We start from the raw sequence: 15,526 nt of genomic DNA on the forward strand, positions 1-15,526 counted from the left end.
TGAAGTTAACCCCAAACCCATTTATTATTTGAAACCAAGTTATTACAAAAATATTCCACATCCATAAAACCCCAAGTCCTCGGAAACTGGGCAAACTCAACCCTTATTTCCGTGAGCGTTTGTGCTCGAGCAGCAACACAACAAGTCTGTTCCGAAGGAACTTGATTTCCTTAGCGTAGGACCTGCAAAATAAATCCTTGAGCTTCTGGCGCAGAACTCTGAGGGAAGGCAGGTTGTGGCAGCTGGGAATGTTCAGCAGGCTCTCAAAGAACTCTTTCCACAGCTCAGCGTTGGCAAGCCTGCAAAAAGGGACAAAAAAGCATCAAAAAAAAAAAGCACTAAATTCAGCTGTTAAAATACTCATTTTCACTCTGCTCCCAGTTAGAAAAGTTGTGACAGGACATGACCTCGGAGCAATGTGGTACTAACATGGGTTTCTAGGAAATCTAGGCAAAGATTTGGGGAATATTTTGGACACCCACCTCCTGAAGGTCCCCTCAGGCTTCCAGACCCCATTGTCATCCTTGAGGCGCATGTAGGTCCCGAAGAGCAGGCAGTACACGGTGGCTGCCACCCCAAAGTAGTCTGTCTAAACCAAAACCACACCAGCTTTGTGTCAAAAACACACCCAGAGCACTAAAAATGAGCTGAAAACACCCCATGGAGAGGGAGAGGCTCTGCAAGAGGCTCCAGCTCTAGTACCAGAGTCCAATTGTTCGGTGTGCAGTGAGCTCTGAGATTCCAGGCCATCCCTTACCTGGTAGTTCCATGGTTTGTTGGTCAGCATTTCCACGCACTGGAATCCAGATGTTTCACACCTGGCAGTGAAGGCTGTTCCCTCAGGGAAGAGCTTCATGTCGATGCTCTGGCCCAGGTCAATGAGGGTCAGGCCGTGGCAGAGCCCATCGATGTCACACGTGCTGTTGTCCAGGAACCTTCAACCAGGACAAGAAACACCCCCTCAGTGTCTCCAGGCTCCCATGTGGTGACACCTGGTGACAACAGGAGACACTTGCCTTTCTCCCAGGATGAAATTGTCAGGTTTGATGTCCCCGTGGATGATTTTGCAGCTGTGCAACTCCTCCACCATGTGAAGGATTTTGACAGCGAAGTAGATGACAAGGGCTTGGGGCATCACCTTCTCTGGGAGCTTCTTGTACATGTTGACGGCGTTCTGGAAGCCAGAGACACACAGCACGGATTAAGGCACAGCAGATTCCCAAAGGAGGTCAATCAGGAGGAGGGAATGCTGTGGAGCAGAAGCTGGTGGCACTCACGAGCAGCGTTCCGTAGTTGTGGAGCTCCCCCACCAGAACGCTGCCGTTGGGGAAGAAATGGGCGGAGTAGAAGTGGATGTAGAGGTGGCGCACGCTGGGGCTCAGCCTCTCCACCAGCTGGGTTGCAATGTAGAACTCCCAGGGGTTGGCAGGTTTCTGGACCTGCAAGAAAGAAGGGGATTTTCCTGGAAAAATCTGGGAGCAGTAAAAGATGGGGTTCCTCTCAGGTTGGGCTTTGTTGTTGGTTTTTAATGGCAGATCAGGCATCTTCCCTCTTGAGCTTATCCCAGAATGGTTTGGTTTGGAAGGGAACTGAAAGATGATCCAGTTCCATCTTGCATCCCCTGCCACAGGACACTTTCCACTATCCCAGGTTGCTCCAAGCCCTGTCCATCCTGGCCTTGGACATTTGCAGCCACAGCTTCTGTGGGCAACCTGTGCCAGGGCCTGCCCACCCTCACAGTAATTAACCTCAGCTGATAAACTCCATGATTAATCCTCTCAAATCTAGGCTTCAATCCCATGCCACAATTCCACACGCTCCTTGTGAATCCCTGGTGCTCCAAAGAAAGCATAAATCCCCTTTCTCTCCTGAAAAAGTTTCACTTCAGGGGTTAAAGAGGGGCTTTAGTTTTTCCTGAAGGACTAAATGTTGGAGAGAAGATCCACAAAAATTGTGGCCCAGCACCACTGACCTTGAATATCACTTTCTGATTATTCTGAGGGTTACTGGCATCCAGGATGGAAGCTTGATAGACTTGGGCAAAAGCTCCTTCTCCAGCCAAGCAGTCCACGTGGAATGAGCTGGAACCTTTAAAAGATTAACATAAAATCCTGCTTGCCAACTCCACGGAGGAAAAACAAGGAGAAAAAAAGAGAAAAGCACCAGCCCATATGAATTATTTAATCCTAGATCAAATCTTTCCCAACAAATCTCTTCCTGCTAGGAACAGGAGAGAGCAGGAGTGCTGGACGTGCCACACACTCGACCCCAGTGTTTCTATTTTTGCCTGACCCCCTGGAAGCAGTCAAATTCCAAAGGCCATGCCCTGAAAAGTAAACACTAATGTTTAAGTCCCACAGGGATGTTGCAATCCCTGTCCTACAGCTTTTGTTGACATGGGCCCGCTGCTGTTCCACACAAAGCTGGAGAGCTGTGGCCCAGTTTGCAGGGAGAACTGGGAAAAATGCCTCATCCAAAAGGCTCGTGCTACAAAAGGCAAACAGACCAACCCCAGGCCTAATTCCCAACCTGAGGCTGAGATAATCTGGAGATACACACACACAAGGAAGCTGAATTCCCACGTACTTCCGAGAGGCTCTCCTAGAAAATGCTTCAAGAAATGCTTGGCAGTGATAAGTTTGAAGGAGCTCTTACCCAGTGAGAGCTGAGCCTTCACTTTGATGAATGGAAGGGGAGATTTCCACTCAAAGTAGTTGGCGTAGGTGTGGAGCGGCTTCGGAAGCTCCGACAAGAACTTGCCAATCAATTCCTTGTCCCAAGGGTTCTCAACAAGGACTTCATGGAAAAAAGGGAAATGTTTAAGCTCTGGGTGTCATTCCAAGGAGGTAACACAAGCTTGGGCTTGAGAGAGCATCACTAATTTAAAGAAAATAATAAACCAAAACCCCCAGGAGGAATAAGGATATGTGAAGTATCTCTTGATTTTGACGCTCCAGCTTTTGCACCTGCCCAGAAATCCAGAGCTTCCCGAAGTGCAATCTGGAGTATCCATGGCAATGTGCAATCCAGGTACAACCCACACTCATCCCTCGGAGGAATCACGGAATTGCTCCCTCCAGTGCACAAAGCACAGCCCTTGGAATGCAGGGAGGAAAACCAGGGAATGCTGTGTACCTGCAGGTCTCCCGCTCCAGGCTGTCCTGTCCTGCCCTGCTCCACAGGGCATCTCCTGGGAAGGTCTATCCACCCCAAGGCAGGAGGAATGTCCAGTTCTGCTTTGAGCTGTCTGCTCGTGCAGTGGTTGGGAAGCAGCTGCAGCGATTCCCTGGATCCCAGTCCCTTGTTTCAGGGCCTTACCACAAAGCCCTCTCTGTTCTGGGATGTGTTCAAGAGCAGGGCTATGGATTTAAACAAAATATTAGCAATTATTGATAATGTTATAAGAGTGTTATATTATTAATCTTCTGCCTTGGGGGTTTGGCACCTTTAGGGAGCAAAAATGTGTCAAATGCCACTTTGGCCAATATGGAGGTGAGGAGGTGAATAAAATGGAATTTTCTTAAGAAAATTACATTTGGTCAAGTCATTTTACCCGTTCCCTAATAATTCTCAAGTTCACCAAGAGAAGAAAACGGTGGATTTTTTGGCCAGTTAATTTTTAATTTCCATGGGGCAGAACTTAAACCTTGGAAGGATTTTTGGGGCGTGGTCACCAAACCCAGGTCTATTTACCCCCAGAGTGCTGGGCAGGGCCAGGCTGATACAGTGAAAAACCTCAGGAAACTTCATTGGAGCAGCATACCTTAACTTCTTGGGCTTTGGCTGCCTGTGCAGTTCTTCAGAGAATTCCAAATTAATTTGGGGCAAGTTTTCCTTACAGGCTGAACAAAGGGAGAGAGAACAAGAGCAAATCAATGTTTATTTCCCCAAAAGCAGGAATATTTGGAGTATTCTCATCCAGCAGCTCTGAAAGCTGCTGCCACGAAAACCAGAACTCAACAAAGCCTCATTTGAAATTTCCAAGTTAAAATAACAGCTGGATTTCTCCAGGGAGCAGATTCCAAGACTTAAAAGGGGCAGAGCAGCATAAAGGTGCTCCCAGATGGGATTCAGCCAATGTTTGGATATTCCCAACCCCTTGGAATGGTTCAGCAGCAGCTGGACACACAAAGCCTCTCTTGTCTCTCACCACCTCCTCTAATCCCCATTAAAAATCCTTGGAGAGCTTATGAGCTGCTGTTCCACAGGGAATGTGGACTCAGCAGTGGCAGCAGTGGGAGCCACACCTGGGTGGGATTTGGATTTGGGCAGAAATGGAGTCGTGAGGCACCAAATTCAATGTTTTCCACACACAATATTCCTTATTTTACCTCTGTCCTGCAAAGGGGGCTGGGAAGGAGCTGCCAGGTAATTAAAGGGTGTGGACATGAGCTGGGCAGCTCGGGCAAAATCCCTGGTGTTGTCTGGACTGGGAGCCAGGGCTTTGTTGCTGCAGGGGCCATTCCACACCGTGTAATCATCCCGCAGGAATTCCGTGGTCCCTGTCTCTTCCTAGGCAGGAAAAAAAAAAAAATCAAGATTTAAAATGAAAACATCAAAATGATCCTGGAATATAAACAAAATCCCATGTTTCCATAGTTTCAGACTAGATCTGAATGTTGGTAATAGTCAAAGCCACAGCAAAATGCCAGACCACCAGAAATTGCTGTGAGAGCCTGGAAAAGCCAATCCCATGGGATGGGATCTTTTCTATCCGAGTTTTATCCATCTCCTTGGCTATGGAAGCTGCAAGGCGGCTGCTGGAAGATTAAATGTCTCTTCCTCCCCATAACTGATGCCAACTCCACACACATTTGAGATGTGGAGCTCCCCATCAATTTTATTTCAATCAACAATCAAAAATGCTCATCCCATTGGCAAGAAATAGAAAAAGGTATCCAGCCTTCAGCAGGCATCATTCCTAGGAATATTATGGGACTGGGATAGAGCAGAGGTGAATCCACCCACTCTGGTAACTCTCCTTAAGTGCATAACCCACTTCCAAGGCCAATCCCTGCAGGATCACCACTCACTTCTGCTGCACAGTCAGTCAAGGGATGTTCTCCAAAAGTTCTGGGCTCTTCTGGTTTGCTCTTGTGCTGTGGGATCCTGAAAAATGATCCAAAAAGTTTAGAACAACTTTTCCCCAGGAGCTTTCCCAGGCACACAGGTCACAACAAAGGTTGGTTTGTTTTAACTTGAACTTTAAATTTTATTTTAAGAGCCCCATTTGCAGCAACCTGGGGAAGCTGCAGCAGCTCAGAGCTAGACCCAAATTCTGCAGGGAATGAAGCCTCCCAAGCACTGTCCAAACAGGGAAGTTGTGCAATCCCAGAGCAGCAGCTCCTGCTTTTCTCGTGCCACTCCAGGCAGCTGCCACCAGTTGTATCCTGGCAGAGCCACAGCAAAGTCCCATGGAATGGGATCGATTTTTCCATTATTTTTAAGGAGCTGAGCTCAGCTGCTCCTTTTCCCCTCCTTACCTGCCATTCTCCTTCTCCTCCTCATCTTCAAAGATGGCAAATGCAGGAGTGGCAGGGACAACAATCCTGGTTTTCAAACATCCACCAGGCTCTGAGAAGAAAAGATAACCCCTGTTATCTTCACCCAATAAAGATTATTTACACAGCCACGTTCTCCCCCCTCTCCAGGCACGTGATGCTCAGGGCTCCATCCAGCTGCACCTGCAGAATTCCCATTCCAATCACCTTTCCTACAAACTCTTGGCAAGAAGATTTTTCCAGCCCAACCCCAGAAGTGAAATCTCTCTCTGCTCACTCCTGTAAAGCCTCTGGGTTTCAGAGTGGCTCAGCTCTTGCAGCAAGGGCTGGTGGGAGGTGTCAGTGGGAAATAAAGGATGGAATTCCAGGGACTGGGAAAATAAAGAGCACACACCACTTTTTCTGCAAAAGGCTTCAAATTGTTCCTCACTGTCTTCCAGGGGAGATGGCTCAGGCAAGAAGGGTGTTTGGAACATATCCATGAGAACACCTAAGAAAGAAATAAATAAAGGAATAACACTCCCAGAAAAAAGAAATTCTCAGAGGTTCTTCCTTGTGTAGTAGCCAAATCAAATGCCAATTAACTCTAACAGCCTTAAATACCAATTAATAACATTCTTATAATTTATCAGAAATCAATAATCAATTATTCCTCCCTCTCAGACAACCATTCACACATAGGAAGGGCCAATTTGGTCAACACATACTTGGTCATGGCCCTTTTTATTCTCTAAAGGGAAATTCCAAGTTTCCCAAGAGAGAAAATTCTCCTTTAATTTCTCAGATTTTTGGAAAACTGAGATATTTGTAGGACTAATGAATGCTACAGGCTTTTTGTTGTTTTTTTTTTTTTCTCAGTTTTATTTAGCTCAGCATCAGGCAGATCTGACTGTGAACTTCCAAATTAGTTTCTTTAGGTCTTCACATCCCAAACAGGATTCCCTGAAAAGGCAGCTCAGACAACACACTCCCAAAGAAGCCTGGCAGTGATTTATCCAGGAATTGATGGGATGTGGCTGCTGGGATGTTGTTAAAACATCAATTTCTGGTCAGAAGTTTTTGGTCACCCAGATAATCCCAACAGAAAATTAATGATTTAATGTCATTTTCCTCTTTGAATGGTGCACATGCCCACCCCTGAACAGCTCCCTTAGCTAGAAAAGGCTCCACTAACATTCCCAGGGAAGATCCCAGGGACTCCAGGGGAAGGAAAACTTCATTCCAGACCTTACCCAAGGCTTCCTTGGTGTGGACCGTGGGTGAGGGCTGCACCTTGAAGGGCGTTGTCGCCCCCACTGCTCCTCCCAGAGAGGTGTTGGGGGTGGCTTGGGAAGCATTTCCATAGGCAAAGGAGGAATTCCCAACTCTGGAGGCTGGAAAACACAAGGACAAGATCATTCCTGAAGGAGCCTGGGATTGTTTACGAGCATTCCAGCAAAATATTAGTGAGGGAAGTAAACAAAAGGAGCAGCAGTGACACGGAATTTGGGGAGAGATTTTGGCTTGTTCAGAGATTTGTGTGGCAGACTCCCAAGGGAGGCTACCCTGGAGGGCAAGAGGAACCTGGGACAGCTGGGTGGCTTCCAGGGAATCTATCTGCAATTCCCAGGAATGCTCTATCCTGACACAGAAAGTGAAGCAGGAGCCAGCGAGGACAAACAGCCATTCCCAACCATGCTCCAAAAGGAACTGCTCAGAGCATGGGAACAGGGACTGGATCCATGCTCCATGGAAAGGATAGAGAGACCCTGCACAGACATGCAGGGATGGAGGCTGGGAAGGCAGGAAGCTTTGCCAGGGTTGGAACTGGTGTCCACATGCAGTTAATGATTCCCAGCTGGGAACAGCCACACCAATGGCATCAGTCTCCATCCAAAGGTTCCTTACCTTCCTTCACATCCACAGCAGGAGTTAATCCAGTGGATCCTTTGTTAGGGGACCTTCAGAAGAAAGAGTCACAACATTACCTTGGAATAAAGGCTATTTAAATCCCATTTAAATCTCTATTTCAACCGAGAGGTCCTTTAATAAAGATCACCCTGGAAAGTTTCTCCTACAGCTGCAATAACCTGGGAGACAGCAGAGAAAGGTTAAAATACATTAAAAGCTCTCCTAGGACACAGTTTGCTTCCAAGGAATTCCAGAATATGAGTGAACAACTGTTCCCACCTTGGCCAAGTCCTCTGAGCCACCCTTGCTTTGCCAGCCTGGGCTTCTCCCTCTGCCGCCCCCCCTTTTGTGGCCAAGTGCCACAGCAAAAGTGCAGGAGAGAAATACCAGCACTTTTTATCTTTCTCTGGAGACCTTGGAGTGGGATCTGCAGCAGCAAAGCACTTCCTGGGTTTTATTCCAGGCATTACACGCCAAATTTCCTCTTACTGCAATTAAACCGTGGGATAAAAGGAATTAAACGTGGCCATGAGGACCAAGTTTGATCTAAGTTTAATAAACAGTGGCTTCAGGTCAGGTACTTTTTGCCAGAAGGGGAAGAGAGGCTTATTTTTAGCTAATTCTCAGTGTGGACCCTGAGGACACAACTGCAGAGGGGGAGCCTGGTCACACTCACAGTTCTCCTGCGCTCCGAGGCAGAGCTGGGTTGGGATGAGCCCGTTCCTGGGCTGGAGCAGCACTGAAGGCAGGGTGCAGCAAACTCTTCTGGAGCTCCCCAAGCTCTGCCCGAGCTCCAGCTGGGTCCTTTGGTGCTTCCCAGGGGGAGGTGGCTGGGATGTGGTTGCCAAGGGGCTTCGCTGGCCGCAGGGTGGGAGCGGTCGCTGGCGGTGCCTGGAACTGGGGCTGCTCAGGCACCAGAGCTTGGCCCTTTGGCACATCCAGCCCTGGAGCAGGTGCCATCCAGCTCCCTGGGGTGTGAGATGTGCTGGGCCTCACAGGCGGGGGCACCTTTAGGGATGAGAAGTGTTCTGTGACACCCAAATTTCCCCCCCAGATGCAGCCATTCCCATTTTCTCTACCAGCTCCACGTGACCAGAATGTAACAGAACCTTTAGGTTCCCCCCCAAATACAGCCATTCCCATTTTTCCTGTTAGTTCCACATGCCCAGAACCCGAGAAAACTTCTAGCTGCATCTCAAACTAGACTGTGGAGAAGCAAAGCCACAGTTCAGGGTGAAACATTTAAAATCTGGGTGTTGCAAATTGTGCCAGGTTTCCACGCTGGTATTGCAGCCTCACCCTCCAGAGTGGGTTAAGAACCAACAGCATGGCTGGATTTTGTGGGATAAGCCCAGGCAGAGCGTTCCTGTCCATCCCAGAACCCACTCACCACGCTCTGGTTTGGCTCAGCTGCTGGTTCCAGTCTGGTTTCCTCCAGGCTCCTGGAGAGCTGGGTGAGCTGGTCCAGCTTCTGCTGCAGGGCTTGGAGCTCCAGCACTGCCGACTCCTTTTTCCTCATGGAGTCTTTCTTCTCCTCCTCTGAGGGTTTAAACAGTGAGATTAAATGAGTATTTGTGGTCTGTATGACCACAAACAAAGAGATTAAATGGATGTATGTGGTGCTGATGGCTCACTGTGCCTCCTCAGGAGAGACACCCCTAATGTGCCATCGACAAGAGAAGCCCAAGGCACGAGCCAAACCAGGGAACAGCCCTTTGGAGAGCTGGAAAAAGGAGGATACCCAGTGCCTGCTGCTTCCTGAGGAGCTCATATTTCCTGAAGTATCTCTTGGCCCTCAGCTCCTCGAAGGAGAGCTCGGAGCCCTGGCACAGGAGCAGGTTCTTGTCGTACATGGGCACCTGCTCGCAGCCGGCGGCGCCCGACGGCGGCTTCGGCGCGACCTCGGACTTGGAGATGTAGGTGACGTAGTTCCTGGGAGGGAAGGGACAGGGTTGGGGGTTCATCCCAGGAGACAGCTGGCTTTCTCACAGTGGGACTTGGAAGGGACCACCCAACCACTTACACTTCTTTTCCTGCAGCACAGGATTGAGAACCAGCAGCTTCTGGAGCCTAAAGCAGGGAAATGAAACACAAAAAAATGAGATTAAATTAAGATTGAGTAGCACAACTTGCACACAATCTGGCTAATTTGCTAATACTATTCCTGTGATTCTGGGAATGTGTCAGGCCGCTGGGTGTGTCCCAGTGCTTCCCAGATGAAACATTCCTATGGAGATGTGATGCTTGCAGCAGGAAAACAGCAGCAATACCATCTCCATATCAATTATGCATCTCATATCATGAGACACACCAGAACAGTCAGTCTGCCCCATTCAGCCAAGCTCACCAAACTCTACACAAAACATCTTTCCCAAATAATTCATCGTTTACCTGAGTTTTGCAGGGATTAGGACTTGAAGCACCTTTTGGAGGAGCCATTTGATTTGCAGCATGGGAAGTCTGAAGTGGTTTTACAACAGCAGCGTCTGGGACAGGAAATATAATGTCAGTATTTTCTACTCATTAATGAGTAAAAATTGTTTGCTCCTTTGTGAATTTTGATTAACTTGAAACACTGGAAAATTAATAACTTGTTTTGAATACATTGTCCTTAAGAATTTTTCACATAATGAGGGAAAATAAAGTGATTTCTATGGGGAATTTGTTTTTTTCAGTGACAAAACTCACTCATTGAGGTAAAAAATTCATTTAGAGGAGCTACAGATCGAACAGGACTCTTCATCCTCACCTTGCAAAGGAGGATTCCGAGGATCATAACTCTGCAGAGAGCTAAATTGCAAGAAAACTCTCAGTTATTACCATGAAATCCCCTGTCCCTCACCCTTCTCCACCTCCCAGCAATCTTAGATTTCCTTGTACAATCATGCCATGAAATGCAACATTGAAAAGCAAAATTTTTACTGTGTATGGACATCTCCACGGCTGCAAAACTAAAAAAGCCTTCGAGGGGCAGCAGGAAAACAGAACTAGGTATTTGTTTTATGATTTATATTATGTTTTACTTTTAGTTTTTTGCATTTAGCTTCCCAGAATTACATGCTTAACTGCAAGACTCAGCTTAAGGATGTACTTTGCTCTGGGATATTATTTTTTAATATACATCCCAAAACCTCCAATGAATATTCAACAGCAAAGAAACATGATTAAGTTCAAACCCCCCTTTACCAAAAATAACAACACTGAAAAAAAATTTTAAAAAACCCAGAAAATATGCTACCCATGTTTAATTACGAGTAATTATGCTAACTGAGGAAGTGAGTAGGAGAGGTGCAGAGTTACCAGTGGAGCTGCTGCAGGTTCTCCCGGGGCTGTGCCTGGTTGAGGAGCCCTTTTTGGAGCACGGCTGCTGCTCCCTGCACGTTTCCCTCCTTGAGCAGCAGCTGAGCCCAGGCCAGGTAGAAATCCGAGCTCTTGGCCCCGATGCCCTGCCCGTGCAGGTACTCCAAGTACTGGCACGGGGAGGAGATGAACTCTGCCTGCGGGTGCACAAAGCCATCAGCACTCGCAGGAACATCGCAGGGAGTTGCAGACAAAATAAAATACATTAGGATTTCTCAGTCGTCATCATAGGGGACTATCAGAGAAGTAAAGGCAAATCTCTCCGAGCTAAAAAAACCACACTTTTGCTTTTCTCTGCTCCCTCTGTCCTGCAGAGGACCGGAATTCCCGAGGCCCCCCGCTCCTCCCAAAGCTCCCTGCAGTCCCAGAAGTGCGGCGTGAGGAGATCGGGATCATTTCATTCCCAGAAAAGAGCAGCTGCACGCACCAGCTTGAGGCAGTAGCCCACGAAGCGCGGGTCCTGCTGGTAGCGCCTGTCGCTCACGAACAGCTCCACCAGCTCCTCCAGGAGCCCGGGCCAGCGGCTCTGCTTCTCGGGCAGCGGGAGGCATCCCTCTGCCCACCGCAGGTACCTGCAACCATTCCGGAGTCAGCTCCGGGACAGGGACGGGACAGTCCCAAAGGGGGATGGGGCAGGCCAGGCCCACGGCTCACCTGTCCCACGGCTCCAGCGGGTCGGGCCCGCGGTAATTCCGGATCTGAGCCTCGTAATTCCTGCAGGGAAAAGGCCGGGTCGGGCCGGGATCAGGGAGGGTGGGAAGCGCCCGGGGCTGGCGGAGGCTCTGCCACCCCCACGGCGCCGCGTGGCCACGGCAGCCGCACAGCTCCGGGGGCCGGAGCAGCCCCCGGTCCCGCTCCCCATCCCGCTGTCCCGTTCCCATGCCGCTGTCCCCTCACCGCCGGCACTCCTCCATGCCCAACTGCTCCCGCCGATTCAAACTGGCCGCGCGCGGCCCGCACCGCCTCCCCATTGGCCAGCGCTCGGCCCGCACTGCACCCCCATTGGCCAGCCCTCGGCCCGCACTGCATCCCCATTGGTCTTTGGCCCCATCAATCACGCAGGAAACACCGCCCTCCTTGCAGTTCCCCCCGCGGCCGCTGGGCGGCGCGCGAGGCCGAAGGGACATGAGGGAGAAAAGGAGGAATTGGGAAAGGGAAGGGCCGGGCACAGCCCCGAGGGCGGGGAGCAGCCCCCGGCCCTCTCCCCCCTCCTCATTTCCCACCTCCGAGCCCCGCACGGTATCACGGAGCGGCCGCAACCCTGTGCCATCATTAACTGCGAGACACTCCATGTTTTTTTCCAAACTGCTGAATTTATTGTGCTAAAGAGCCGCTTGGTTCAGCGCACAGCGCTCAGAGCTGCGTATAAAAGTGCTGCGATACAATTCCAGTTACAAGGAGTAGTTATTCCCTAACATACTGCCCACGGCACCGTCCCTGTCCGGGCACAGCCGGAGACTCCGACTCCTGCCCACATCCCAGAGGTTTATATGAGACTTTACATGAAATAAAGCTCCTTTACAGGACAAAGCTGTTTGTTCCCACCGTGTAAGCCGGGCCCCACGCGTGGGAGCAGCCAGGGAGCACCTGGACAGCCAGGATCAGCCCCATTCCCTGATCCCCCCTCACGCCGCGCTCTCGGAACTCGGGCTCTTGGGAACAGCCGAGGCGGGAGACAAGTTCAGGATCTCTTCAAAGGAAGGGCCTTCGTCCTCCAGGGGTATCTCTGCCTCGAACATGCGCTGGAGCAGAGCGTCCACTGTCCTGTATCCTGGCGGGACAAAAAAACGCCCTATAAGCACCAGATGTGCTCCTCTGGATACCCAAAAACAGGCAAGAAAATCCCCCAAAATACACTGCCTGCTGTTCCACCCCATCTACTTGAAGTACTCTGAGCCCTTCCTCAAGGTGAGGCCGTTATTCAGGATTTTAAGCCTTTCTATTCCCACACAAAGAAAAGCTGAGGTACAGCAAGAAAGCCAGGAGAAGGAGGGGAATAGTCACCGAGCCAGGGGACAGGAGGATATTGTCACCCCGTGATCCCAGGCAGCAGGAATGCAGAGCCCACAGAGGGAGGAGAAAGGAAAACAGGTGTCTTGTCACAGCAGGACCTCGGCCACCAGGGCAGTGTCTCCAGAGGGAGGTCACTGGAGACAAGGAACACAGAAGGGCTGAGGTGGGAGAGGAGGAGATGCTACAGAAGTAAAAACAAACAACAAACATCGCACGTCCACAGCCGTCCCAAAGCTTCCAGGTGGGGCTTAGCTGCTTTTACAGCGCCAAGGGAGCAGCAGGGACTGGGAGCTTCCCCAGGAACAGCTGGGAGCCTTGGGCTTGGACACCCTGGAGGCTCACACTTACGTTTGGAGGCAATTTTGAACACCAGCCCTTGGCTCTGTGGCTTGGTTCCACCCTCGAGCTCGTGCTCTGCACTCTCCATGTTGTCAAGGAGCTGTTCATGCTGGAGCTCATCCCTGCAGGCAAGGGCCAGGAATTACCCTGGGAAGGGGTCACATCCCACCCTGGGGGCCCGGCAGTGATGGGTTCTCAGTGGGGCAGGACAAGCACCAGCCATGGGGTTGTTTTTCAGCGTATTTCCTGTCCTCTGGGCTGGAATTCCCAGCTGGAAGAGCCATGGGAGGCAGCAAAGCCAACACCAGTGGCCTTCTACTGGCACCTAAGCCAGCAGAGGAGCCAGAACTTGAAGACGGGGAAGAGGAATCTCCATTTTTCAGGAAGATGAGCAGAACTTTGTGACAAGGAAGGGGAATGTCAGCTCACAGCTCGACACAGAGGGTGGCTTTCCCTCATCAGGGGTGCCAAACTGGCCACATGCAGCTTGGCTACATTTGGGGGCTTACTCTTGAACTCCCATTCCCAGCTCCTGGATTTTCTGCTCGATGGCAGTTTCCACTTCACTCTTCTCCAGGGAGTACTCCACAAAGAAAGCTTCCAAGATGAAGGACACGAAGATACTGAAAGAAACAATGAGCAGAACTGAGGCAGCATTTCCTCCCTGGCACTGACTGTCCCAGTGTGCCCAGGCTCATTCCCCAGTGCTCCATCCCCTCCAGGCCAGAGCAGCACCCAGTGGGGACAAGAATGCAGCAGATCCCTCTAAACACATCCCACCCAACTCCAGTGGGTAACCCCAGGACCCACCAGCAGTGCCCTGACAGGAGCAGATCCCCTTTTCTGTCTAAAGCAGAGGAAATCACCCAAAAAAAAACGTACTTGACAATGATTATCACCATCACAATGTGGAAGGCGATGAAGTAGAGCTTGGCAGGCTGAGCTGTCACGTTGGCAAATCCATTGGCAAAGAGTGGAGTGGGAGTTAACGGAAAAGAGGAAAGGAGGAGCTGAGGGAGGAACCAGAAACCCAGCAGATTTCCCAAGGATCCAGCTGGGAACGTGCCCCACAAAGGATATCGTGCCACTGGTTGACCACAGTGAGCTCCATGAGGACGATGAAGGACGACGCAAAGTTGTTGAAGTTGTTCTTGCAGTACTTCCCACGGGCAAACAGAGAATCCTTGAGAGCTGGATTCCCACATTCCAGGGCGTGAGGAGCATTCGAGTTGGCTGGGAAGTACTGGATTTTCCCATGGAATAACTCCATGCCAATGATAGCAAACACACAATACACAACCTGGGAAGAGAAACCCCATCACCTGCTTCTCCAGCAAGCCGCAAGCCCCAGGGCAAGCTCAGCACCCCAGCAGGGTTTCCAGTTTCCAGAGGCACAGCAAGGGGCTGGAGGGCAGCACAGACTCCAAGAGCCCCAAGCCACCCAACAGCAATCACCAAGCAGGAATAATTAGCCAATAACTACAAATACACGGATAGGAAATATTCCCAAATCATAACAGAAGCTCATTTTAGGAAATCATCTGAAATCCATGTTTCTCATTCAGCCTCTTGCCCAAACCATGATTTGATTCCTTATGATGCAAAGCCCAGGCTGCCAGAACACCCCATGGATCCAAGGAGGATGTCCTGATCCAGGAAAAAGCAGGAATGCAGCCCTTTGCTTGCACAATGGCCACGACTCAAACGGATACTTACAGTTCCAAGGGCCTGCCATCCAGGGAATTGCATTTATCCCCTTGGAAACAGCATGAGTGTGAGATTTATGACACACTTCTGTGAAACTGCAGTGCTTTGAGCCAAGACACCGGGATTTCTTACCAGAGTGAGCCCACCAAAAGTCAGCATGGTCGGGACGATGTTTATCAGGGTGTTCATGATGACCTGGAACCTACAGAGAACCCACACTGGTTATTGTCACACCCTGGCCACCACGTGCTCCCCACATCCCCAAAGAAAGCCTCCAGGGAGGCTGCAGCCACTGGGCTCATCCCAGGCAGGCTGGGACAGCCTTGGTCAGTGCTGGGCACACAGAGCACCTCCTCTGGCACAGACCAAGCCCTCCCCAAAAACCACCTCCCATCCCACTTTCCTCCTCACCTCTGAATGCTGTCAACAATCCGGATCAGCCTGAGGACTCTCAGGATGAACACAATGTCCAGGATCTGCTGGCTGTTGTACTTCATGGCTGAAAAAAGAACAAACATATTTTTATTATGAAAATAAAGCTGGGAAGTGTTTAGATAAAGTTCTTTTATTTGTTATTATTGTGTCCTTGTTAAACACTATAACAGGGAGCTAAAAAAAAAAACCAACAAAAAAGAAAAAAGAGGAAGACTGGGTTAGTTCTTAGAAACCCTCCAGAAATTCCTTGTCTGGTCACAAAGCCTCTCAAGCCTGAGGTG

General features: G+C 50.0%; 1 protein-coding gene across 1 annotated transcript in view; it reads right to left on the reverse strand.

The window, feature by feature from the left end:
- The window catches only part of BUB1 (BUB1 mitotic checkpoint serine/threonine kinase), a 23,579-nt gene continuing 8,053 nt past the window's right edge, over positions 1-15,526 (reverse strand). The window contains exons 13-41 of the mRNA XM_039716943.1: positions 15,222-15,309; positions 14,943-15,012; positions 14,184-14,403; positions 13,986-14,076; positions 13,613-13,726; positions 11,406-11,465; positions 11,179-11,323; positions 10,692-10,888; positions 10,141-10,181; positions 9,783-9,877; positions 9,415-9,461; positions 9,133-9,323; positions 8,782-8,930; positions 8,068-8,399; positions 7,389-7,441; positions 6,734-6,874; positions 5,896-5,991; positions 5,484-5,574; positions 5,034-5,109; positions 4,332-4,512; positions 3,764-3,842; positions 3,136-3,359; positions 2,656-2,796; positions 1,973-2,088; positions 1,278-1,439; positions 1,017-1,174; positions 758-935; positions 483-589; positions 1-299 (exon numbers count right to left, since the gene is read on the reverse strand). Of these exons, the coding sequence (XP_039572877.1) occupies positions 104-299; positions 483-589; positions 758-935; positions 1,017-1,174; positions 1,278-1,439; positions 1,973-2,088; positions 2,656-2,796; positions 3,136-3,359; positions 3,764-3,842; positions 4,332-4,512; positions 5,034-5,109; positions 5,484-5,574; positions 5,896-5,991; positions 6,734-6,874; positions 7,389-7,441; positions 8,068-8,399; positions 8,782-8,930; positions 9,133-9,323; positions 9,415-9,461; positions 9,783-9,877; positions 10,141-10,181; positions 10,692-10,888; positions 11,179-11,323; positions 11,406-11,465; positions 13,613-13,726; positions 13,986-14,076; positions 14,184-14,403; positions 14,943-15,012; positions 15,222-15,309 (3,839 nt within the window). The 3' untranslated portion in view covers positions 1-103. The remainder of the gene's footprint in view (positions 300-482; positions 590-757; positions 936-1,016; positions 1,175-1,277; positions 1,440-1,972; positions 2,089-2,655; positions 2,797-3,135; positions 3,360-3,763; positions 3,843-4,331; positions 4,513-5,033; positions 5,110-5,483; positions 5,575-5,895; positions 5,992-6,733; positions 6,875-7,388; positions 7,442-8,067; positions 8,400-8,781; positions 8,931-9,132; positions 9,324-9,414; positions 9,462-9,782; positions 9,878-10,140; positions 10,182-10,691; positions 10,889-11,178; positions 11,324-11,405; positions 11,466-13,612; positions 13,727-13,985; positions 14,077-14,183; positions 14,404-14,942; positions 15,013-15,221; positions 15,310-15,526) is intronic.

Source organism: Passer montanus, unplaced genomic scaffold (assembly GCF_014805655.1).
Source record: "Passer montanus isolate IOZ18808 unplaced genomic scaffold, ASM1480565v1 scaffold37, whole genome shotgun sequence".
NCBI lineage: Eukaryota > Metazoa > Chordata > Aves > Passeriformes > Passeridae > Passer > Passer montanus.